Source organism: Salmo salar, chromosome ssa19 (genome assembly GCF_905237065.1).
Source record: "Salmo salar chromosome ssa19, Ssal_v3.1, whole genome shotgun sequence".
Lineage (NCBI taxonomy): Eukaryota > Metazoa > Chordata > Actinopteri > Salmoniformes > Salmonidae > Salmo > Salmo salar.
Genome location: NC_059460.1, coordinates 30367175 through 30394945, shown reverse-complemented (window position 1 = coordinate 30394945; position 27771 = coordinate 30367175). Strand labels below are relative to the sequence as shown.

Below are 27771 nucleotides of genomic sequence, written 5' to 3'. Positions count from 1 at the left end.
AATATACTGCACCTGGTATGTAGACATAGAACGGGAAATGAGTAGTCTTTTCATACCCACACAAATGGAGGGGGGCGCTCCCAAAGGGATCAGTGACTCTTACAATATGTTGAACTGGTTAGTCTTGTATGTTACCCTGTGTTACTCATAACTCACCTTTGCTGCTGTGTACAGAAACTCCATCAAAGTCCAACCGCGTTTTCACGACACAATCTTTAGCGACCGAAAAGTAAAAAATAACCGCACAACTTTTTTCAACCTCGTCTCATATCGGTCGGTTGCCCGAGTCACATGACAATGGGCAGTGCACCGCGGCAGGAAAAGGACATCACCCAGTTTCACATTGACAGACCCTTCCAAATAGGATCATCTCAACTCCCCTTAAAAACACACACAGCACACTGACACAGACACACACTCCCTTTCCCCTAGCATACAAGTATGTGTACACTCGTTTGAAAGGCAAATTATTAACTAAGAAGGGCAAAGGATGCGAGGAAAATGACCAATGAAAGCTTCAGCTATAGCAAACAGACTTATCTTTTGTCAGTTCTACTATCAGCTTTGTGCCAATGCACAAGAAAATGAATCATCTGCAGCCATTAAGTTGTAAACACATACATTGGATAGCAACTAGTGCATGTAGTGACAACCGTCTGTGAATCCACTGTGTAAGAGATTGTTAAGAAGATTCATAGCTGCCAACAGTCTGCCTGAGATAGATTGAACTAACTGTACTGGGCAAAATCTGATTCCCAAACAGACTGTATTCAAATTCCAGCCCTCAACAAGCAATCTGTTTTTGGAATAGAAAAGGTTTGGAGAGCTCAGATTTGCCAAGGTTAAATGAAATGTTAGTGGTCAGTGAAATGTCACAAAAACAGCAAACGCTTCACTCTAACCAGAAACAGGGTAGATAACTGTAGGCCATAATTATCTATTACCATAATACCATTAGATACCCATCCATATCACATTACAGTACATACAGTCATGGCCAAAAGTTGACAATGACAGAAATATTAATTCACAAAGTTTGCTGCTTCAGTGTCTTTAGATATTTTTGTCAGATGTTACTATGGAATACTGAAGTATAATTACAAGCATTTCATAAGTGACAAAGGCTTTTATTGGCAATTACACGAAGTTGATGCAAAAAGAGTCAATATTTACAGTGTTGACCCTTCTTTTTCAAGACCTCTGCAATCCGCCCAGGCAAGCTGTAAATTAACTTCTGGGCCACATCCTGACTGATGGCAGCCCATTCTTGCATAATCAACGCTTGGAGTTTGTCAGAATTTGTGGGTTTTTGTTTGTCCACAAGTTCTCTATGGGATTAAGGTCTGGGGAGTTTCCTGGCAATGGACCGAAAATATCGATGTTTTGTTCCCCGAGCCACTTAGTTATCACTTTTGCCTTATGGCAAGGTGCTCCATCATGCTGGAAAAGGCATTGTTTGTCACCAAACTGTTCCTGGATGGTTGGGAAAAGTTGCTCTCGGAGGATGTGTTGCTACCATTCTTTATTCATGGCTGTGTTCTTAGGCAAAATTGTGAGTGAGCCCACTCCCTTGGCTGAGAAGCAACCCCACACATGAATGGTCTCAGGATGCTTTACTGTTGGCATGACACAGGACTGATGGTAGCACTCACCTTGTCTTCTCCGGACAAGCTTTTTTCCGGATGCCACAAACAAATCGGAAAGGGGAGTCAAAGAAAATGACTTTACCCCAGTCCTCAGCAGTCAAATCCCTGTACCTTTTTCAGAATATCAGTCTGTCCCTGATGTTTTTCCTGGAGAGAAGTGGCTTCTTTGCTGCCCTTCTTGACACCAGGCCATCCTCCAAAAAAAGTCTTTGCCTCACTGTGCGTGCAGATGCACTCACACCTGCCTGCTGCCATTCCTGAGCAAGCTCTGTACTGGTGGTGCCCCGATCCCGCAGCTGAATCAACTTTAGGAGACGGTCCTGGCGCTTGCTGGACTCTTAGGCGCCCTGAAGCCTTCTTCACAACAATTGAACCACTCTCCTTGAAGTTCTTGATGATCCGATAAATGGATGATTTAGGTGCAATCTTACTGGCAGCAATATCCTTGCCTGTGAAGCCCTTTTTGTGTAAAGAAATGATGACGGCATGTGTTTCCTTGCAGGTAACCATGTTTGACAGAAGAAGAACAATGATTCCAAGCACCACCCTCCTTTTGAAGCTTCCAGTCTGTTATTCGAACTCAAGTCAGCATGACAGAGTGATATCCAGCCTTGTCCTCGTCAACACTCACACCTGTGTTAACGAGAGAATCACTGACATGATGTCAGCTGGTCCTTTTGTGGCAGGGCTGAAATGCAGTGGAAATGTTTTTGGGGGGGATTCAGTTCATTTGCATGGCAAAGAGGGACTTTGCAATTAATTGCAATTCATCTGATCACTCTTCATAACATTCTGGAGTAAATGCAAATTGCCATCATAGAAACTGAGGCAGCAGACTTTGTGAAAATTAATATTTGTGTCATTCACAAAACCTTTGGCCACGACTGTACAACTAGGGCTGGGCGATATGGCCTAAAAATCATCTCAATTTTTTTCAAACGTATGGGCAATTCACGATGCACAGTAAATATATACACTACCGGTCAAAAGTTTTAGAACACCTACTCATTCAAGGGTTTTTCTTTATTTTTTTTACTATTTTCTACATTGTAGAATAATAGTGAAGACATCAAAACTATGAAAAAACACATATGGAATCATGTAGTAACCAAAAAAAGGTCTTAAATCAAAATATATTTTATATTTGAGATTCTTCAAATAGCCACCGTTTGCCTTGATGACAGCTTAGCACACTATTGGCATTCTCTCAACCAGCTTGAGGTAGTCACCTGGAATGCATTTCAATTAACAGGTGTGCCTTCTTAAACGTTCATTTGTGGAATTTCTTTCCTTCTTAATGTATTTGAGCCAATCAGTTGTGTTGTAATAAGGTAGGTGGGGTATACAGAAGATAGCCCTATTTGGTAAAATATTAAGTCCATATTATGACAAGAACAGCTCAAATAAGAAAAGAGAAACGACAGTCCATCATTACTTTAAGACATGAAGGTCAGTCAATACGGAACATTTCAAGAACTTTAAAAGTTTCTTCAAGTGCAGTTGCAAAAACCATCAAGCACTGAGATGAAACTGGCTCTCATGAGGACCATCACAGGAATGGAAGACCCAGAGTTACCCCAGCTGCAGAGGATACGTTTGTTGAAGTTACCAGCCTCAGAAATTGCAGCCCAAATAAATGCTTCAGAGTTCAAGTAACAAACACATCTCAACATCAACTGTTCAGAGGAGACTGCATGCATCAGGCCTTCATGGTCGAATTGCTGCAAAGAAACCACTACTAAAGGAGCAGCAATAAGAAAAGGCTTGCTTGGGTCAAGAAACACGAGCACTGTACATTAGACCGGTGGAAATCTGTCCTTTGGTCTGGAGTCCAAATGGAAGATTTTTGGTTCCAACCACCTTTGTCAGACGCGGTGTGGGTGAATGGATGATGCCGCATGTGTATTTCCCACCATAAAGCATGGAGGAGGAGGTGTTATGGTGTGGGGGTGCTTTGCTGGTGGCAGTGTCTGTGATTTATTTAGAATTCAAGGCACACTTAACCAGCATGGCTACCACAGCATTCTGCAGCGGTACGCTATCCCATCTGGGTGGCAACTTTGAAGAATCTCAAATATAAAATATATTTTGATTTGTTTAACCTCTATGGGCTAGGTGGGACGCTAGCGTGCCACCCGTGGTGCACTCCATCAACAGCAGGTGCATTTCAAGAGCGGCAAATTTGAATCCAAATAAATGTCAAAATTCAAATTTTTCAAAAATACAACTATTTTACACCATTTGAAAGATAAACATCTCCTTAATCTAACCACGTTTTACGATTTCAAAAAGGTTTTACGGCGAAAGCATAAATTTAGAGTATGTTAGGACAGTACATTTACAAGAGTTGTGTGTAATGTTTTGTCAAGTCAAAGACAGGGTCACCAAAACCATAAAACCAGCTAAAATGATGCACTAACCTTTTACAATCTCCATCAGATGACACTCCTAGGACATTATGTTAGACAATGCATGCATTTTTAGTTCTATCAAGTTCATATTTATATCCAAAAACAGTGTTTTACTATGGCATTGATGTTGAGGAAATCGTTTCCCTCCAATAACCGGCAGTCAAGTCAGCGTCACAAATTAAATAATTAAAATTAGAAAACATTGGTAAAATATTATATTGTCATTTAAAGAATTATAGATTTACATCTCTTGAACGCAATCAACTTGCCAGATTTAAAAATAACCTTACTGGGAAATCACACTTTGCAATAATCTGAGCACTGCGCCCAGAAAAATACGCGTTGCGATACAGACTAGACGTCATGTTGGGGAGATCTAAAATCGAAAATACTATGTAAATAATCCATTACCTTTGATTCTCTTCATCAGATGTCACTTCCAGGTATCACAGGTCCATAACAAATGTAGTTTTGTTCAAAAAAGCTCATCATTTATGTCCAAAAATCTCCGTCTTGTTAGCACATGATCTAAGCCAGCCGGACTTCTCGTCATGAACGAGGGGAAAAAATATATTTCCGTTTGTTCAAACATGTCAAACGTTGTATAGCATAAATCATTAGGGCCTTTTTTAACCAGAACATGAATAATATTCAAGGTGGACGAATGCATACTCTTTTATAACGTATTGGAACGAGGGTACCCAACATGAACTCGCGCGCCAGGTGTCTAATGGGACATCATCGTTCCATGGCTCTTGTTCGGTCAGATCTCCCTCCAGAAGACTCAAAACACTTTGTAAAGGCTGGTGACATCTAGTGGAAGCAATAGGAAGTGCCAAAATATTCCTCAGCCCCTGTGTTTTTCAATGGGATAGGTTTAAAGTCAATACAACACATCAGGTATCCACTTCTTGTCAGAAAATGTCTCAGGGTTTTGCCTGCCAAATGAGTTCTGTTATACTCACAGACAACATTCAAACAGTTTTAGAAACTTTAGAGTGTTTTCTATCCATATATAATAAGTATATGCATATTCTAGTTACTGGGTAGGATTAGTAACCAGATTAAATCGGGTACATTTTTTTTATCCAGACGTGCAAATGCTGCCCCCTAGCCCTAACAGGTTAACACTTTTTTGGTTACTATATAATTCCATATGTGTTATTTCATAGTTTTGATGTCTTCACTATTATTCTACAACGTAGAACATTTGAAAAATAAAGAAAAACCCTTGAGTAGGTGTGTCCAAACCTTTGACTGGTACTGTAAATGTTTTATGTTTATTCTAAATAATCACTGTTGTACAATTAAAAGGTCAAATACACTGCATTTCAAACAGTCAGCAATAATCTAATGAATTCAGGGCTGGTGAAGATACACCTAGGCTAAAAATTTGCCTTCAACAAGGATAAGACCCACTAAAAATGTAATTCTTTTATCAAAATGATTACTGAAGTCTATGAAAATGCCCTTTACTGTTACATATGTAAATATAACCATGCATAATGCAACTTCACTAATAATGACTAACTTCTTGTAGCAGACATTAGGCTATAGAACATTAAAACCTGTTGGGGCTACAGGTTAGCAATGAACCCCGAGCCGGGATTGCTAACAAGGCTGGAAATTCAAAACATCAAAAATCTAATAATTTCAATTTCTCAAACAATCAACTATTTTACACAATTTAAATGATAAACGTCTCCTTAATCTAACCACATTGTTCGATTTTCAAAGAGGCTTTACGGCAAAAGCATAAAGTTAGATTATGTTAGGACAGTACATAGCCACAAAAGTACAAACATCCATTTTCAATTCAAGGTCAGGCGTCACCAAAAGCAGAAACCAGCTTCAATTATGCACTAACTTTTGTCAATCTCCATCAGATGACACTCCTAGGACATTATGTTATACAATACATGCATTTTTTGTTCCATCAAGTTCATATTTATATCCAAAAACAGCATTTTACAGTAGCGTGAAATTCCGATTTTTTCTTCTCTGAAATGCTTCCGGTGAACATAACAAAATTACTATTCGAAAACATTGGTAAATTATAATATTGTCATTCAAAGAATAATATATTATCATCTCGTAATTGCTACCGAATGGCCAGATCTCAAAATAACTTTACTGGGAAATCACATTTTGCAATAAACGGGGTGCTATGCTAAGAACAACAGGCTATGCTATACAGTTAGCATCATCTAAAATCGATAATAACATTGTAAATACCCCCTTACCTTTGATTATCTCCATCAGAAGGCAGGATCCCAGGTCCGGAAGGCATTCCAGGTCCGGAACAAATGTGGTTTCTTTTGACAAAGTTCATAATTTATGTCCAAATAACACCAAGTACTTAGCGTTCATTATGCTCCCACAAAACGTGGTGTGGGGCTGGTAAAATCACGCCGAAAAGCTAAAAAACCTAGTAAATAATCTATTTATGTTCGTTCAAACATGTCAAATGTTGTTTAGCATTAATCTTTTGGTCCATTTTTAACGTTAAACATCAGTAATATTTTCACACAACCTATCCTATGTCTAGATAAAAATGATGACAAACTCACGTTTCTCAGATTTATGCGCAGGCGCAAAAAAATGAAGTGATGACATGTCAACTTCCTTGGATTCTAATTTGCTCTCTGTTTATCATAGACGCTTCAAACAACTTTATAAAGATCGTTGACATCTAGTGGAAGCCGTAGGTGTTGCGAAATGAATCCTTTCTCACTATGGTATCTATAAAACAATGACACTAAATAGTACAGTCACAAAATTCACATTTTTTTGGGATCTATTTTTCACAGGTTTTTGCCTGCAATATGAGTTTTGTTATACTTACAGACACCATTCAAACTGTTTTAGAAAATTCAGAGTGTTTTCTATCCGAATGTGTTAATAATATGCATATCCTAGCTTCTGAGTTGGTGTAGGAGGCAGTTAAAAATGGGCACATATTTTTTTCAAAATGTCTCAATACTGCCCCCGAGCCCCAACAGGTTTTAACACAGGTCTCAACAATCTCAAGACCATGTGCTGGTGATAAGCCAGCTAATCCTTATATTTCAAGTTTAGCCAACTTGGATCTATTTGCTAGCTAACAAGGTTGAACAGTTGAATTGTTATGAAGACACCCTTCTGTTTGTCTCCAACTGTTTTAAAAGCATGTTGGCCTGTCCACTTTGTTCAGATGTTGAAATTAAGTGGCCTACCTTATTTTGCAGAATGAGAATGAGTTGCGAATTCTTTATATAAATGTGTGTTATGCTTATTGCACATTTATAAAACACAGACTAGACAGCTAATGTAACAGTCTTTTGCTAAAATGCTGCTAGCGTTACTTGGTACCCCAATGCCAGCGCGCCACAAACTGAGCATTCCTTTTCCAGATTCAATGTTTATTGATACTCTCGCTTTAGTATTGTCTGCTCTGCACACAATTTGAGTAGTTGAGACATAAAATGGGTATCGTTAGAAAAGTTCACTTCTCCTCTATTAAAGTAAAATAATGTCTCAATGTGTGCATCCATATGACTGATTCTGTTGGACCAAACCTCAAATGCAAATAGAGATGTGACCTCTCAACTTTGTTGGCGTGAGAGGCATGGGGACGGGCTTGGTGTGTATGTAACCATAGAGAAAGAGGCGTAGCGAGAGGTTTCACTCTGGCAAAAAATCTGTCCAAAATAAGGCCGATGCGTTTCTATGGGTTTACTTTGGACCTAAGCTTGTCGCCTGCCTTCCCGCCTTTGGGACAACGACTTGCATGGTTTAGGGCGGAGACATGCATCTCATCATTACATACAGATCTCTCGTGTAAATGGGAAGGTGCACACAGCACAGAAGAGAGGAGACGAGACCAGAACAAGCGGACAGAAACACTCATAAAAACAAAAAAATAACAAAACCTTGATTCTTGCGATACAGGTATTTGCAATATCACGCAAAAACATACATTTGAATGAATCAAATAAATTAGATTTATCGCCCAGCCCTACGTACAACTTTCAATTAGACTCCACCCCAAAATTGTGTGTTGCGCTTCGTTGCCTTGCGGCTACAAGCACCCTTACAGTCTTTGTTTGTGCAAATAGTTTATCTATGTACATGTTTTATGTACATGTTTTTGCACCTCTGCACTCCTCCACTCAGACACGTGTAGTAGTGCCATTGTATTTCAACTACAGAAGTACCGCTACATTCTAAAACAGGGAGGTACAGATGTAGGATCTTAATTTGACCAGTATTGTCATAGCAAAATAATCCTGCAGCAACAGGATTTGAATGTTTAGTCCATATTGTTAGTTGATCGGTGGTTAGGCTATTAGCTCGACAAAAGTAGGCTACATGAAAATACAGTTAATATAACCGTGTGTTAGTGGAGGTTTTCAGTGAATTTCATGTAAATCACAAGGCTTATCTGCATTTCCTGCAGTACAGGAAATTCTCATCAACAAAAGAGTGAACCAATTAAGATCCTACAACTGCATTCAAGATATGAGCATAAGTCCTTCTAAACTTAATGGTTTATGTCTTAGAGAGTCCACCTCCCAAGAGGTAGTAGGCCAGTCCTGGGGGTTGGCTGGATTGCTACAGCCACATGATTGTGTAACATGGGATAGGAAGCAGCGGTCTGAACACTGAAAAGAAATGCCAAGCTAAGGGAAAGCAGGCATTTCCTGATGTGGCAGAACAGCTGGTGACGGTCTAGTATCTACCTCTCTTGCACTGTGTGTGGGGGTGCATGCGTTTGAGTCTACTGTATGTGTGCATGCATACATGCATAAGTGGGTCGGAGGAGATTTTTTTTGTCAGGGTCAAAAATGGACCTTTGACGATAGATGTTTGTCTATTGTGGAAAGAAGGTTAAAGAAATGCTAACGACACCTCAGTATCCGATCTCAATTAGTCATACAAAGAAACCATAGAGGATGCGTATTTGTTTCTCATTGATTGCCCAAAAATGTATGGTATTTTTTTCAATGTTGCCCAAAGCAACCTACTCATCCTCTTAATATGATGTTATTTTGAGAGGCCCCCAGGGGACTGGAATGTAGTTTTAGCTATTGACCTAGGTCCAAGGCCATCTGGCTTCTCAGCCTGAACCACCTAGATGCTTTACCACTGGGCTTCTAACAGTACTGTACGGATGCCAATGAGTTGGTTCTGGCTAGCATAAACTGGGCACCAGAAAGGTCTGGAAATACAACAAGATATTTTGATCCTAGTACAGCCACTCATTTCTAAATACACACTGACTTCAACATTCTTGGTTCCCTAATCCCTGCCTGAAAAGGGAGTATAAGGGTATAAGGCAGTTCTCAAATGGTGCCCAAGGGAAACAGTTTAAGAAACACTTAACGTTTCAGTTCAGAAGTCACAATTTATTTTAAAAAATCCTTAAGTCTGTCGGGAGCCAGAGGCTTTAATCCCTTAGTGAAGGTATGGATTTGTACATACCCTGCTCTCAGAGGAATAGCACAATCCCAAATATACACTCCCATGCCAAAACACAGTGAACTGGAGAGGCTGACGAAGCAGAACTTGAGCATAGAGAGAATATGTGTCACGAGTAAAAATACACAAGGGTGTTTGGCAATCACAGATGAAAGCCTTTCTGGCAGAGAACCACTGCAATTTGATGAAAATATTAGATTAGTTCAGCATAAATGAATAAAAGTCAGGAGTAATAACATCCCTGTACGTAGACATGCATTTCCTACTGTTGTCAATGAGTCGATTACACGTCTCTTGCTTTGAATTCGTTTGTATTATACGGCAGACGTTAGTTAGGATGACCTGATTGGGCGGACTAAATGAATTTAGCGTGAATGGACTTACGTTGTGGATGACTGAGTCCATGGCGTCTGTGACATTGCTGGGTGTGTTGGAGTTGCTCATGGCTCCTCTTCTCTGTGGGATGGATGCAACTGCTGTGGCTCTGTCTGGAGAGCAAACCGGGTAAGGGAGAAATGTGGCTTTAGCCCTTTTCTTCCTCACTTCGACTCAGACAGCTTTTGGGCAGCATAACCTGGGAAACACAGAAAGGTAGATGGGTTTAAAGATGGAATCTTAAGTGGTGAAACTGCCAGGTCCGTTTGGATGCTCCTCACCTCAGTTAAGTCAACAAAACCAAAACATTGACAAAGGCTCTGGGGCGAACAGTGGCTCCATTTCCCCTAATGCAGATCCCATATTTTCTCCCCAGTTTACAGTGCCGTCGGGAAGTATTCAGACCCCTTGACTTTTTCAAAATGTTGTTACATTACAGCCTTATTCTAAAATTGATTAATACCCCATAATCACAAAGCAAAAACAGGTTTCTTGACATTTTTGCTAATTTATAAAAAATTCTAAATTTAAATATTACATTTTCATAAGTATTCAGACCTTTACTTAGATCTTAGTTGAAGCGCCTTTGGCAGCGATTATAGCATCCAAGTCTTCTTGGGTATGACGCTAGAAGCTTGGCACACCTGTATTTGGGGAGTTTCCAACATTCTTCTCTGCAGATCCTCTCAAGCGCTGTCAGGTTGGATGGGGAGCATTGCTGCACAGATATTTTCAGGTCTCTCCAGAGATGTTAGATCGTGTTCAAGTCTGGGCTCTGGCTGGGTGCCACTCAAGGACATTCAGAGACTTGTCCCGAAGCCCCTCCTGCATTGTCTTGGCTGTGTGCTTAGGGTCGTGGTCCTGTTGGAAGGTGAACCTTCGCCACAGTCCGAGGTCCTGAGCACTCTTGAGCAAGTTTTCATGAAGGATCTCTGTACTTTGCTCTGTTCATCTTGCCCTCGATCCTGACAAGTCTCCCAGTCCCTGCCACTGAAAAACATACCCACAGCATGATGCTACCACCACATGCTTCACCGTAGGTGTTCTCCAAATGTGACGCTTAGCATTCAGGCCAAAGAGTTTATTCTTGGTTTCATCAGACCAGAGAATCATGTTTCTCATGGTCTGAGAGCCATTTGGCAAACTCCAAGTAGGCTGTCATGTACTTTTTACTGAGGAGTGGCTTCCGTCTGCCCACTCTACCATAAAGGCCTAATTGGTGGAGTGCTGAAAAGATGGTTGTCCTTCTGGAAGGTTCTCCCATCTCCACAGAAGAACTCTAAAGCTCTGTCAAGTGACCATCGTGTTCTTGGTCACCTCCCTGACCAAGGCTCTTCTCCCCTGATCGCTCAGTTTGGCTGTGCAGCCAGCTCTAGGGAGAGTCTTGGTGGTTCCAAACCTCTTCCATTGAAGAATGATGGAGGCCACTGTGTTACTGGGGACCTTCAATGCTGCAGAAATGGTTTGGTACCCTTCCCCAGATCTGTGCCTCGACACAATCCTGTCTCAGAGCTCTACGGACAATTCCTTGGACATCATTTGCTCTGACATACACTGCCAACTGTGGGACCTTATATAGACAGTTGTGTCCAATAAATTTAATTTACCACAGGTGGACTACAAATCAAGTTGTAGAAACATCTCAAGGATGATCAATGGAAACAGGATGCACCGGAGCGCAATTTCGAGTCTCATAGCGAAGGGTCTGAACAGTTATGTAAATAAGGTATTTCTATGATTTTTTTTACAAATATATTTGCAAAAATATCTAAAAATCTGTTTTCGCTTTATTATAGGGTAGTGGGTAGATTGCCCGAAAAATATATACAGTTGAAGTCAGAAGTTTACATACACTTAGGTTGGAGTCATTAAAACTCGTTTGTTAACAAGAAATTTGTGGATAGGTTGAAAAACTATAGTTTTGGGAAGTCGGTTAGGACATCTACTTTGTGCATGACAAGCAATTTTTCCAACAATTGTTTACAGACAGATTATTTCACTGCATCACAATTCCAGTGGGTCAGAAGTTTACATACACTAAGTTGACTGTGCCTTTAAACAGCTTGGAAAATTCCAGAAAATGATGTCATGGCTTTAGAAGCTTCTGATAGGCTAATTGACATCATTTGAGTCAGTTGGAGGTGTACCTGTAGATGTATTTCAAGGCCTGCCTTCAAACTCAGTGCCTCTTTGCTTGACATCATGGGAAAATCAAAAGAAATCAGCCAAGACCTCAGGAAAAGAAATTGTAGACCTCCACAAGTCTGGTTTATCCTTGGGAGCAATTTCCAAACACCTGAAGGTACCACGTTCATCTGTACAAACAATAGTGCGCAAGTATAAACACCATGGGACCACGCAGCCGTCATAACGCTCAAGAAGGAGACGCGTTCTGTCTCCTAGAGATGAACGTACTTTGGTGCGAAAAGTGCAAATCAATCCCAGAACAAAAGCAAAGAACCTTGTGAAGATGCTGGAGGAAACAGGTATAAAAGTATCTATAGCCACAGTAAAACGAGTCCTATATCGACATAACCTGAAAGGCCGCTCAGCAAGGAAGAAGCCTCTGCTCCAAAACCGCCATAAAAAAAAAGTCAGACTATGGTTTGCAACTGCACACGGGACAAAGATCGTACTTTTTGGAAAAATGTCCTCTGGTCTGATGAAACAAAAATAGAACTGTTTGGCCATAAAGACCAGTTATTTTTGGAGGAAAAAGGGGGAGGCTTACAAGCCGAGTACGGGGGTGGCAGCATCATGTTGTGGGGGTGCTTTGATGCAGGAGGGGCTGGTGCACTTAACAAAATAGATGGCATCATGAGGTAGGAAAATGATGTGGATATATTGAAGCAACATCTCAAGACATCAGTCAGGAAGTTAAAAGCTTGGTCGCAAATGGGTCTTCCAAGTGGACAATGACCCAAGCATACTTCCAAAGTTGTGGCAAAATGGCTTAAGGACAACAAAGTCAAGGTATTGGAGTGGCCATCACAAAGCCCTGACCTCCTTCCTATAGAAAATTAGTGGGCAGAACTGAAAAAGTGTGTGCGAGCAAGGAGGCCTACAAACCTGACTCAGTTACACCAGCTCTGTCAGGAGGAATGGGCCAAAATTCCCCCAAGTAATTGTGGGAAGCTTGTTGAAGGCTACCCGAAACGTTTGACCCAAGTTAAACAATTTAAAGGCAATGCTACCAAATACTAATTGAGTGTATTTGGCTAAGGTGTATGTAAACTTACAACTTCAACTGTATTTATTCCATTTTAGAATAAGGCTATAACGTAACAAAATGTAGAAAAAGTAAAGGGGTCTGAATACTTTCCGAAGGCACTTTATGTTAAAACACATTTTTTAATCAGACTGTTTTCCACAGCGACTTACATTTTCTGCATTCATCTTAAAATAGCTAGGTGAGACAACCACATATAAAGTAGTACATTTATCAGCAAAATCTTGCCGAAACGTATCGCATTTACGCAGAAACAGAGTACGCCCTTCTCCTTTTCTTCATTCTCCCGGTTAGTCACCAGTTGAAGTATCCTGGGGTAAGGAATGTTTTTACTTATCAGCAAAGTCAGTGCTAAACTCACGAGTAATCTCGTTTGCAAAACCCATATGTCATGGCAGCATCACTCCTTCTTTGGTTAGGATAGGAAGATGGTAATTCCTCTGATTCCCTCAGGCTGAGGTAGTCTGCGCTACTGCTAAAATAGGCACAGGGTTCTAACTATGATTTGTCAGGTCTGTCTATGTGTTACTGTGTCCCTGTCGGGAAGGACTCCAGTACATCTATACTTCCTAACCACCTCCCAAGTTCATTATCACTACAGTCTGATAAGGGCCAGATAAGGGCTTGCTACTGTGGAGGAGGATGTGATAAGTGGTGGTGTGTGGCTGTGAGGGTATTTGATCCCCTGCTGATTTTGTACGTTTGCCCACTGACAAAGAAATGATCAGTCTATAATTTTAATGGTAGGTTTATTTGAACAGTGAGCGACAGAATAACAACAAAAAGATCCAGAAAAATGCATGTCAAAAATGTTATAAACTGATCTGCATTTTAATGAGGGAAATAAGTATTTGACCCCTCTGTAAAACATGACTTAGTACTTGGTGGCAAAACCCTTGTTGGAAATCACAGAGGTCAGACGTTTCTTGTAGTTGGCCACCAGGTTTGCACACATCTCAGGAGGGATTTTGTCCCACTCCTCTTTGCAGATCTTATCCAAGCCATTAAGGTTTCGAAGGCTGACGTTTGGCAACTTGAACCTTTAGCTCCCTCCACAGATTTTCTATGGGATTAAGGTCTGGAGACTGGCTAGGCCACTCCGGGACCTTAATGTACTTCTTGAGCCACACCTTTGTTGCCTTGGCCGTGTGTTTTGGGTCATTGTCATGCTGGAATACCCATCCACAACCCATTTTCAATGCCCTGGCTGAGGGAAGGAGGTCCTCACCCAAGAGGTGACGGTAGCTAGCTAACTATATAGCTAGGTGTCATCATCTAAAATAACCCTAATTTCTAAGACAGTTCTTATTTGATTAATGGTGGTCGGACCCATCTATGTGAAGCTAGCCACAATAAGGATTAGCCACAATAGTGGACTTTGCGGTTAGCCTTCAAAATAAAAGTCATTGACAGTGATGCAAATTAACACAAATAGTACAATTATGCCATAATTGAATAGCTCATGCTAAACGAGGTTGGAATGTTATATAAAATCTACAAAATACAATTTGTTAATTTGACAAATCTGTTGAAATCACACTGGATGTATTATACTTTAGAATTGCATTGGGGGCATACTTATTTCACTGTACAGCCTTACCTATGGATTGTGGCTCAATGACAGTCTACTCAGTGACACCCAGAGAACGTTAGTGTCATAGCTCTTATTGCGGGACTCTGAAACAACTGAATTGAGCCACATTTATTGTCAACCTATGTGTTTTGAACACTATTCCCGAGGAAAAACAAAACCGCGTGGATATTGGAGTCTCATAACTCTGAGGAGAACGTTGGGGAAAAAATATCTTGGGTATGGAGTAGACTGATACCCCATTTCATTGATCCCCAATCCTTCGGTTAAGCTGTACAGTGCAATATGAATGTCAATACACACAATAGGCTGACTGAGGAGGTGATTTCACACAGTCACAGTCCCGCGATAAGAGCTACAACGCTAATATTTGCGTAAACTCTTCCCAGTTGTGTTCTGTGGGTGTCACCGAGTAGACTGATACCCCATTTCATTGCTTCACAGTCCAACATTGTTTAACATGATCTAGTCTAAATATGGCATGATTCCACCAATTGTAACCTTCTGCATCACTTTCAAAGAGGCAAACCACAAATTGCACTATTGTGCCTAATCCTCATTGTGGCTAGCTTCACAACACATCACCCGGTCCGGTCGAGCCTCACTAGCCAGATGAAGCTAGCTGGCTGCTTATAACGTTAGCTCTGGACAACAGGGTGAAGTAGCTGGCTAGCTATTTATTTTCAATAGGCGAACCACAAGTGGCTAAGTGGCTAATACTTACAAAGATTCCTAAATCATTGCTAAGAATAATGAAATGACTACAGTTTCTACTGGTCATTGTTTTCAGGCTGGTTGTATTGGTGCTAGCTAGGTACCAAGCTAAAGCTAGCTATCTACCCCAGAAGTTACGGTCTAACAAATAATGCTTTATTACCAAGGCGGTATTGTAAGCACATCGTTCGTGGCCGGTGTTTGCAGACTTTTTTGTACAGCTTTGACAGGGCTACTGATGGTAGTGGTGGCGCTTGGCTTGCACGTGCAAATTCAGAACACACAACTTTCTATAATAGAACTGTTATTTGACATGTCAAATTAAAAGCTTATTTAACGTGTCAAATAGTGTTATTGTCAAATAGTGTTATTTGACATGTACCTTTTTTCACACGCAAAGACCCAAACGGCGTTCCATAGTATGTCATGAAGCTAATAGCAGTGATGCTATTACTGTGGAACTCCGGTAGGGCAACATCTGAAAAATAGCGCACTTGTTAGTGTGTACCGGTGCTCGACCAGTCACGAAAGCTAACATCATCCCCGACAGAGAACGGTTTACTGTCAAGGGCAATGAATTCCATTATCGTGGCATTAATGGATTTCACCGTTGAGTTGTCTTGCTGAAATGTTCTTACTCTTTCAAATGACTGCTCGAGTTGTTGACTGCTCGATCCACACAGCAGACATTGAGGGCTAGGTTAGGTGTAGGGCAACATTTTATGTGGCGTCATTACATCATGTACCCATGTTATATAGGTATGCACGTCAGCTTTGACATCGGTTTTGCACATCGGCGTGAAACTAGACATCGGGCCGATACCGATGTTGGCATTTTTAGCTAATATCGTCCGATTCCGATATGTTCACCGATATATTGTGCATCCCTTAAAAAAAGGCATGCATGGTTTCTTGCCTTACTGCACACTAGCTGGGCATCATTCACAAGTGACAATATAGTAGGCATCATTCACAAGAGGTAGGCACATTCATCTTGTCTTTACATATACTAAATAATATTTAGAATGGACCATTATCATGCACCTGTCTCAGAACAGGGGCATATACAATTTCTAAAGTCATCTATGCACTTAAATAGCAAATGGAGGACACATTTCCAGTGATTCAACTTCATGCCAGGCAGGCTGGCATGAAATTGTTGTGAAGAGAAGCAAGGTGCTTAATATTAGGAAAGTTGAGAAATAAATATAGTAAACCTAGCCTATAGAAAGCTAATGGGATAGCCTCTATCAAAACTCAGTTTTTTCCCCCCGCAAAAGCATAGCCTATAGAAATGTTGCGCAACATGAGCTCACAAAGTGTTTGATTTTCAAATACATTTGCATTGATTTAGTAATTACAGGGACAACAGAGTGCTGAGTACCAGGCAGTTAGCACGTTTGGTAGCCTACTAATGACCATCAGCAGCATCAGAGTTTGGAGAAGCCTAATTACCATGACTAAACGGTCAAGTGGAATTTGAATAAGGTCATTACTCATGACCTCCAGTGTGGTGGTAAAACAGTCACCATAACAGTGTTACATGCTGACCACACCAGCGTGAGTGTTGCAAAATAAATGTGCACATACAATCATTGCACCCACACTGCTCACAAGCGTCTACGTAGCCAGGCGCTAAAATAGAACTTGGTTATATTTGTGGCGCTTGACGTGCTGCAAGTCCCGCCTCTCCCATCTACTCATTGTTTTTAGGAACATATACCCACGTGGGTGATTGGACCTCAGTTCATCTTTCACACTACAATGCAGTTGTTAGTGGAAATGCACCTTAAAGTTGCTTGTCAACCGCCAAAGGTTGCCAACCGCCAAAGTCAAAAGAAGACAAAGCCTGAAGGAGGAGAGATTTCTAGAAACAAACTCTGTTTACCCTTTTATCTGTGGATGAATTAGTTTTATTAACAACCCAATGTTTATATCCCAGAACAAATTAGCTAGCAACAGCAAGCTAATTTTCCATAAATGTTTAATGCTTTTTGATCGGTCCCCAAATTAATATAGTTGATTCAGAGTTCGTTTTGATATTTCAACCTGTGTGTCCTGATCGCGTCTGGTGTGGGCAAAATCAACATATGTGCGCGAGCGGTCTGGTCAGATATGTTAGGTGTAACATCAAAGTCTGGTACAATCATTGTGCTGCATAATATGAATTTATGATGAGTTTTTGTACCCATTTCAAGATACTTGGTAGCAAAGATTAAACCACTGATTGCACGAGGGAATCAGGTGCTGGTGCCTGCTGTATGACCTACTCTGAATAATGTTTCCTAATGTATTCCTGTTCAAGACAACACCAAAATAACGGTTGACACTTCATTCCTTTTTTAGTTCCAGGTGGTCTACTCAATGGCTTCAGTTTAGAGAACTTGGCTTGAGTTAAACATTGCCTCTGTGCATATTTGTTGAAGGAGAAATGCAGTTTTTTCAAACAGCTAGAGCTGAGGAAACCTATACATCCCAAATGGCACCCTATTCCATTTATAGTGCACTACTTTTGACCAAGACCCATAGAGTTCTGGTCAAAAGTAGAGCATTATGATGTGAATAGAGTGCCGTTTCAGGACTCATCCCTGTGTACTTTGGGCCATTGAAGTGTCACCGTTTGAAACCATGTCCGTCTCGTCAAAAGCACCCTGCTTTTCGTGGCAATGACGAGCAAAGTCACGACACGCTTTACTGAACACGTGGCATAATCATATGAATGACCTTGTTTACAAGAGAGGCCCTTAAGGAGGTAGCCTGGCTTTTAACTTATTACAATCAACTAGGGTGATTAGGCCATGCCAAGTGGTGTTTGGAAATTGTGGGCTGGAGCGTGAATGTTTTGTCCACAAATGTTTATTCTCCAAATCATAAGTGGACTTCAATAGGGACAAGGAAAGACAATGACATCAGGCTGTGTATGTATCAGGCATCTCAGAGTAGGAGAGCTGATTTAAGTTTAGCCTTTTAGATAACAATGAATAAGATTACATGAACATGGGACCTGATCCTAGATCAGCACTCTTACTCTGAAAACATACGGACTCAGAAATATGACTAATTCCATGTACTAGGTATCTTTAAGATCAACAAGCATTGCGACTAGACAACTTCTCTTAATGACATGTCACACATACCACACAGTTGTGGACATATTTAATCTCTCCCTATCCCAGTCTGCTGTCCCCACATGCTTTAAGATGGCCACCATTGTTCCTGTACCCAAGAATGCAAAGGTAACTGAACTAAATGACTATGGCCCCGTAGCACTCACTTCTGTCATCATGAAGTGCTTTGAGAGACTAGTCAAGGATCAGATCACCTCCACCTTACCCATCACACTAGACCCACTTCAATTTGCTTAATGTCCCAATAGGTCCACAGATGACGCAATCACCATCACACTGCCCTATCCCATCTGGAAAGGAGGAATACCTATGTAAGAATGCTGTTCATTGAATGCTGAGCTATAGTCAACACCATAGTACCCTCCAAACTCGTCATTAAGCTTGAGGCCCTGGGTCTGAACCCCGCCCTGTGCAATTGGGTCTTGGACTTCCGGACGGGCGGCCCCCAGGTTGTGAAGGTAGGAACAACATCTCCACTTCGCTGATCCTCAACACTGGGGACCCACAAGGGTGTCCACCAATGACTGACTCACTGTCCACCAATGACTGCGTGGCCAAACAACTCCAACTCGATCAGTTGCAGACGACACAACAGTAGTAGGCTTGATTACCAACAACGACGAGACAGCCTACAGGGAGGAGGTGAGGGCTCGGAGTGTGGTGTCAGGAAAATAACGTCTCAATCAACACCTACACCACCCGATGTTACAGGAAGGCCAAAAAGATCATCAAGGATAACAACCACCCGAGCCACCGCCTGTTCACCCCGCTACCATCCAGAAGGCGAGGTCAGTACAGGTACATCAAAGCTGGGATCGAGAGACTGAAAAACAGCTTGTTTTTCAACACCATCAGACTGTAAAATAGCCATCACTAGCACAGAGGCTGCTACCTACATAGACTAGAAGTCATTGGCCACTTTAAAAAAAAAGGAACACTAGTCACTTTAAATCGGTTTATATACCTTGCATTACTCATCTCATATACTGTATTCTATACTATCTATTGCATCTTAGCCTATGCCGTCCTAAATTGCTCATCCATATTTTTATATATTCTTATTCCATTCCTTTACTTAGATTTGTGTTTATTAGGTATTTGTTGTTAAATTGTTAGATATTACTTGTTAGATATTGCTGCACTGTCGGATCTAGAAGCACAAGCATTTCGCTACACTCGCAATAACATCTGCTAAAACAAGCCTACATCTGCTAAACACGTATATGACAGGATGGCTGACATTTTACGTGCTCCTAACCAACTGTGATTTTTTGTTAGTATTTTTGCGTTGTTTGTAACTTATTTTGTACATAATGTTGCTTCTACTGACTTATGACCGAAAATAACTTCTGGACATCAGAACAGCGATTACTCACCTCAAACTGGAAGAAGCTTCTTCTCTTAACGAGTCCAACGTGAGGATATACTGCTTTCTTGGGAACAGGCCCAAATCTCTGTCATTTGCGTGAAGAAAAGACAGAGAAAAAGGGGGCCTAGGTCAGGCTGCCTTCTGAGAATTCGTAGGCGAGCGAGTAAACCCCAACTGCCATCCGTTCTATTGGCCAACGTGCAATGAAAAATAAAATCAATGACCTATGATCAAGATTATCCTACCAAAGGGACATTAAAAACTGTAATATCTTATGTTTCACCGAGTTGTGGCTGATCGACAACACGGATAATATAGAGCTGGTGGGATTTTTTTGCACCGGCAGGACAGAGAAGCTACGTCTGGTTGACAAGGGGTGGGGGTGTGTGTATTTGTCAATAACAGCTGGTGCGCAATGTCTAATATTAAAGAAGTCTTGAGGTATTGCTCACCTGAGGCAGAGTACCTTATGATAAGCTGTAGACTGCACTACTTACCAAGAGAGTTCTCATCTTCTATTCTCCTGATTCTTGCTTACAAGCAAAAACTATAGCAGGAAGTACCAGTGACTCGCTCAATACGGAAGTGGTCAGATGACGAGGATGCTACGGTACAGGACTATTTTGCTAGCACAGACTGGAAAATGTTCCAGGATTCATCCAATGGCATTTTGGAGTATACCACCTCAGTCACCGGCTTCATCAATAAGTACATTGACGACGTCGTCCCCACAGTGACCGTACGTACATATCCCAACCAGAAGCCATGGATTACAGGCAACATCCGCATCAAGCTAAAGGCTAGAGCTGCAGCTTTCAAGGAGCGGGACACTATTCCGGACGCTAATAAGAAATCCGGCTATGCCCTTAGACGACCATCAAACAAGCAAAGTGTCAAGACAGGATTAAGATTGAATCCTACTATACAGGCTCTGACGCTTGTCGGATGTGGCAGGGCTTGAAAACTATTACGGACTGCAAAAGGAAACCCAGACGCGAGCTGCCCAGTGACGCGAGCCTAACAGACGAGTTAAATGCCTTTCATGCTGGCTTCGAGGCAAGCAACACTGAAGCATGCATGAGAGCACTAGCTGTTCTGGACGACTGTGTGATAACGCTCTCGGTAGCCGATGTGAGCAAGACCTTTAAACAGGTCAACATTTACAAAGCCGCTGGCCAAACGGATTACCAGGACGTGTACTTAAAGCATGCGCGGACCAACAAATGTCTTTACTGACATTTTCAATCTCCCTGACCGAGTCTGTAATACCTACATGTTTCAAGCAGATCATCATAGTCCCTGTGCCCAAGGAAGCGAAGGTAACCTGCCTAAATGATTACCGCCCCATAGCACTCACTTCGGTAGCCATGAAGTGCTTTGAAAGGCTGGTCATGGCTCACAACAGCATCCTCCCGGATAACCTAGGCCCACTCCAATTTGCATACCGCCCCAACAGATCCACAGATGACGCAATGTCAACTGCACTCCAACCTGGACAAAAGGAACCCCTATTTGAGAATATGGTTCATTGACTACAGCTCAGCGTTCAACACAATAGTGCCCACGAAGCTCATCACTAAGCTAAGGACCCTGGGACTAAACACCTCCCTCTGCAACTGGATTATGGACTTCCTGACGGGCCGCCCCCAGGTGGTAAGGGTAGGCAACAACAGGTCTGCCACGCTGATCCTCAACACTGGGGCCCCTCAAGGGTGTGTACTTAGTCCCCTCCTGTACTTTCGGTTCACAACTCCAACATTAAGTTTGCTGATGACACAACAGCCTGATCACTGACAATGATGAGACAGTGTATAGGGAGGAGGTCAGAGACCTGGCAGTGTGGTGCCAGGATGACAACCTCTCCCTCAATGTGAGCAAGACAAAAGAGCTGATCGTGGATGAAAGGAAAAGACGGGCTAAACAGGCCCTCTAACATCGACGGGGCTGTAGTGGAGCGGGTCGAGAGTTTCAAGTTCCTTGGTGTCCACATCACCAACAAATTATCATGGTCCAAACACACCAAGACAGTTGTGAAGAGTGCACGACAAAACCTTTTCCCCCTCAGGAGACTGAAAAGATTTAGCATGGGTCCCCAGATCCTCAAGAAGTTCTACAGCTGCACCATCGAGAGCATCCTGACCTGTTGCATCACCGCCTGGTATGTCAACTACTCGGCCTCTGACCGTAAGGCAGTACAGAGGGTAGTGTGTACAGCCCAGTACATCACTGGGGCCAAGCTTCCTGCCATCTAGGACCTAAATACTAGGCAGTGAGAGATGAAGGCCCCAAAAAATTGTCAAAGACTCCAGTCACCCAAGTCATAGACTGTGCTCTCTGCTACTGCATGGCAAGAGGTACCGGAGCGCCAAGCCTAGGACCAAAAGGATCCTTAACAGTTTCAACCCCCAAGCCATAAGACTGCTGAAAAATTAATCAAATGGCCACGGGACTATTTACATTGACACCCCCCCCCCATTTGTTTTGTATACTTCTGCTACTCGCAGTTTATCATCTATGCATAGTCACTTCACCCCTACCTACATGTATAAATTACCTCGACTAACCTTTACCCCTGCACATTGACGCGGTACCCCCTGTATGTAGCCTCGTTATTGTTATTTTATTGTGTTAAAACAAAAGTTTTAAATTATTTGATAAATATTTTCTTAACTCTTTCTTGAACTGCACTGTTGGTTAAGGGCTTGTAAGTAAGCATTTCACGGTAAGATCTACACTTGTTGTATTCGGCGCATGTGACAAATAGTTTGATTTGAATAAAATTTTATTTGACATGAGGCGAACAACTATGTCAAGCTGCCCCATAAGAAAAGCCTTGATGTACTTAAATATTACTTTCTTACACTGCGTCCAAAAGGGCACCCTATTCCCTCTATAGTGCACTTAGTTGTGTGCTATGTAGGGAATAAGATGCCATTTGAGATGCACTCTTAGTAAATCTAGACCCCTGCTGAGTAATAGTTATTTTTCCCACTGTTGATCAAAGTACATCGACCACACAACCACGGGAAACGGCTTATGCACCCCAGGGCAAGAGACTAATAACCATTATGATAATATGATCATAGTAATGATATACATATTACATAGCGAAGAACAGAAATGACAGCAATCACAACGAAAGGAAATCAATGTGCAGTGGTAAGGCCTATACTAGGCATTTCTTCAGGGATCTGATTTTCAGCCTGACATCAATCTGTGAGGACAGACGCTGGGCGACGAGAAGCAAGTACAGGGAGTGAATATTTAATAAATAACAGACATGAAACAAAACACGGACAGCGTCTGGACAAGGGAAACATAACGTCATTAATGCTGACACGGGGATCAAACTGAGGAATAGACCGATATAGAGGAGGTCAGGTGGGTCCAATGAAGCGCTGATGCGCGTAATGATGGTGACAGGTTTGCGTGATGATGGGCACCCTGGCACCCTCGAACGCCGGAGAGGGGGAGTGGGAGCAGGCGTGTTACAATCAGCCTGCCAGAGATTTGAACAAGGGAAATGTATACCCTTAAGAGTGATACAGTAGATAGCAATTGAGCCTGGCGGCAAGGTTGTTACCACAGTAACATAACAAAAAAGTAACAATACAAAAACATAAATAATATATATATTTTTTTAAATGCATGTTATGAAATGTATGCATTCACTACTGTAAGTCGCTCTGGATAAGAGCGTCTGCTAAAATGACTAAAATGTCAAATGTAAAAATAACTTTAAGAAATATATGTTAAGTCTATGAAGTAGCAATAGAGGTGGATGAGGAGGAAACCCTTTACACAAGTGAGAGGACGTCTCCATTTCCTGCTTGGTCATCTCGCTCGGTGGCCACCTTTGCGGCTTTCTGCACTCTTTCCCTCGCGGAGCAGCACTGGGGGGAAAAAAGCTCTGTAACGTCTTCACCTTCTCTAATCTATGTTTAGTCAAGTCACCAAAATGTATGCATACAAGGACTGGGAGAAGCTTTGTCCTGGGGGAAGTTGGTAAAAAAACAGGAAGGAGGTAAGTGGCGAAGACTGCTACAGTGTGAAGGCCTGTGATACATCATAACAGCTGATTGTTTAGAAATGGAATAAATGGATTGGAGGGATTTTCCACACTTCTAAGGAACAAGACATAAGTCAAGGAGACTCAAATAAACATAATAACACGAAATCCTCCATGACTGAGATTCCCTCTTCTTGCACATGCAATCTATCAGTGAGATCTGTCAACCTTTGAAAACGAAATATGGCACTGTGTTGCAATTTTAAAATATCCCAAATTATCTAAAATATCAGTTCCAGTTGACAGGTGACTCAAGAGTAGGCATTTAGAACTTCAGGCCATCAGTGGCAGAGCTTCAACTACTGTACAAATCCTTCATGTTCCATGAAATAACTTAATACTGCTTGATGAAAGGAGCAATGAAGGTTTCCCAGTAAGCTTTCCAATTCTTCAGACATGGGAATCAAGTAGGGCTAACATCTGCACTGTGTCCACTTAAACTATTGTTCTGGTCAAAATCTTTGTACCTGCTCGGAAAACAAGTCTGCACTAGAGTCAATTAAAAGGCCCCCTAGGGCAAGTTCCTCAGTTTTGAAATAACTGCAGTCAATACCCATTATATTTCATAAGAGTTTCACCTCCTAGGCCTGTATGACCTGCACAGCATGACCCCTCTGTGAAATTATAGAACTTGGGTCACGCAATGTACAGTAAGCTATAAGACTACGCTTATAGCAAAGCCAAGTCTAGCAGCTGCTCAGTTAAGAGTGGTTATTCAGTAGTAGTGATATCTACAAATAATATAATATGAATAGTATCGTTCAAGTCTATAAAAAGCTTTTTGTAGCCTTGATCCACAAGACAAGCCCATAACTCTTAAAAGCCTCAATTCAAGTGTTGTAGATAAAACATGTTGTGTTTCAGTAGCAGAGACAATTTTAGGCCTTTCAATTGTGTGGCATACAAGTATGGACCACAGATTACACTGACATACAGTGCACATGGAAAGTATTCAGACCGCTTGACCTTGACAAAGCAAAAACAGTGTTTTGAAATGTTTGCAAACGGGCCTCCCGAGTGGCGCAGTGATCTAAGGCACATCATCGCAGCGCTAGCTGTGCCACTAGAGATCCTGGTTCGAGTCCAGGCTCTGTCGCAGCCGGCCGCGACCAGGAGACCCATGGGGCAGCGCACAATTGGCCCAGCGTCGTCCGAGTAAGGGGAGGGTTTGGCCGGCAGGGATGTTCCTGTTCCAGTGCGCACTTGTGCGACGGGACAGGCGCAATGCATGCTGACACGGTGGCCAGGTGTACGGTGTTTCCTCCGACACATTGGTGCGGCTGGCTTACAGGTTAAGAGGGCGTTGTGTCTAGAAGCAGTGTGGCTTGGAGGTATTTTGTTATAGAGGAAGCATGGCTCTCGACCTTCGCCTCTCCCGAGTCCATACGGGAGTTGCAGCGATGGGACAGGACAGTAATTACCAATTGGATACTACGAAATTGGGTTGGGGAAAAAAGGGTAAAAAAAGAAGAAAAAAAAAAGTTTACAAAAAAGTATTAAAACTGAAATATCACATTTTACATAAGTATTCAGACCTTTTACTAAGTCATTTGTTGAAGCACATTTGTCAGCGATTACAGCCTCAAGTCTTCTTTGGTATGACGCTACAAGCTTGGCACACATGTTTTTGTGGAGTTCCTCATTCTTCTTTCAGGTCTCTCCAGAGATGTTCGATCGGGTTCAAGTCTGTGCTCTGGCTGGGACACTCAAGGACATTCAGAGAATTGTCCTGAAGCCGGACTTGCTCTGGACTAGTCTCCCAGTCCCTGCCGCTGAAAAACATCCCCACAGCACGATGCTGCCAACACCATGCTTCAACGTAGACAGTGCCAGGTTTCCTACAGAAGTGATGCTTGACATTCAGGCCAAAGAATTCAATCTTGGTTTCATCAGACCAGAGAATATTTGTTTCTCATTGTCCGAGTCCTTTAGGTGTCTTTTGGCAAAGTCCAAGCGGGCTGTCATGTGCCTTTTACTGAGGAGTGGCTTCCGTCTGGCCACTCCACCATAAAGGCCTGATTGGTGGAGTGCTGCAGATGATTGTCCTTCTGGAAGGTTTCCCATCTCCACAGAGGAACTCTGTGAGAGTGACCATCTGGTTCTTGGTCACCTCCCTGACCAAGGCCCTTCTCCCCTGATCGCTCAGTTTGGTCAGGCGGCCAGCCAACTCTAGGAAGAGTCTTGGTGGTTCCAAACTTCTTCCATTTAAGAATGAATGAGACCACTGTGTTTTGGGGGACCTTCAATGCTGCAGACATTTTTTGGTACCCTTCCCCAGATCTGGGCCTTGTCACAATCCTGTCTCGGAGCTCTACGGACAATTCACTCAACCCCACGGCTTGGTTTTGCTCTGACATGCAGTCAACTGTGGGACCTTATATAGACAGATCTGTGACCAATCAATCAATAGAACGTACTAGAGGTCGACCGATTAATCGGAATGGCCGATTAATTAGGGCCGTTTTCAAGTTTTCATAACAATCGGTAATCGGTATTTTTGGCCACCGATTTGCTGATTTTTTTATAAAAATGATTATATATATTTTTTTTTACACCATTATTTAACTAGGCAAGTCAGATAAAGAACACATTCTTATTTTCAATGATGGCCTAGGAACGGGGGTTAACTGCCTTGTTCAGGGGGGATTCGTTTTTGCCACCTTCGGTTACTAGTCCAACGCTCTAACCACCTGCCTTACATTGCACTCCACAAGGAGCCTGCATGGCAGGCTGACTACCTGTTACGCGAGGGCAGCAAGAAGCCAAGGTAAGTTGCTAGCGAGCATTAAACTTATCTTATAAAAAACTATCAATCTTAACATAATCACAAGTTAACTACACATGGTTGATGATATTACTAGTTTATCTAACGTGTCCTGCGTTGCATATAATCGATGCGGTGCCTGTTAATTTCTCATCGAATCACAGCCTACTTCGACAAACGGGTGATGATTTAACAAGCGCATTTTCGAAAAAAGCACTGTCGTTGCACCAATGTACCTAACCATAAAACATCAATGCCTTTCTTTAAAATCAATACACAAGTATATATTTTTAAACCTGCATATTTAGTTAATATTGCCTGCTAACATGAAATTGTGTCACTGCTCTTGGGTTCATTGCGAACTAATTTGCCAGAATTTTACGTAATTATGACATAACATTGAAGGTTGTGCAATGTAACAGGAATATTTAGACTTCGGGATGCCACCCGTTAGATAAAATACGGAACGGTTCCGTATTTCACTAAAAAAATAAACGTTTTGTTTTCGAGATGATAGTTTCCGGATTCGACCATATTAATTAGTATTTATTAGTATTTCTGTGTGTTATTATGTTATAATTAAGTCTATGATTTGATAGAGCAGTCTGAGCGGTGGTAGGCACCAGCAGGCTCGTAAGCATTCATTCAAACAGCACTTTTGTGTGTTTTGCCAGCAGCTCTTCGCAATGCATTGCGCTGTTTATGACTTCAAGCCTGTCAACTCCCAAGATTAGGCTGGTGTAACCAATGTGAAATAGCTAGCTAGTTAGCGGGTGCACGCTAATAGCATTTCAAACGTCACTCGCTCTGAGACTTGGAGTAGTTGTTCCCCTTGCTCTACATGGGTAACGCTGCTTCGAAGGTGGCTGTTGTCGATGTGTTCCTGGTTCGAGCCCAGGTAGGAGCGAGGAGAGGGACGGAAGCTTTACTGTTACACTGGCAATACTAAAGTGCCTATAAGAACATCCAATAGTCAAAAGGTATATGAAATACAAATCGTGTAGAGAGAAATAGT

The 27771-nt window shown here is 42.0% G+C and overlaps 1 protein-coding gene across 4 annotated transcripts in view; it reads right to left on the bottom strand.

Moving 5' to 3' along the window:
• Window positions 1-27771, bottom strand: part of LOC106578671 (anion exchange protein 2) — a 117324-nt gene that overhangs the window by 46023 nt on the left and 43530 nt on the right. For 3 of the 4 annotated variants that reach the window (XM_014157741.2, XM_014157742.2, XM_045702201.1), the window contains one exon: window positions 9902-10091. In XM_014157741.2, coding sequence (XP_014013216.1) covers window positions 9902-9961 — 60 coding nt within the window. In that variant the 5' untranslated portion in view covers window positions 9962-10091. Of the gene's footprint in view, window positions 1-156; window positions 447-9901; window positions 10092-27771 lie in introns of those variants that run through there. The other variant, XM_014157743.2, reaches the window with a different exon arrangement.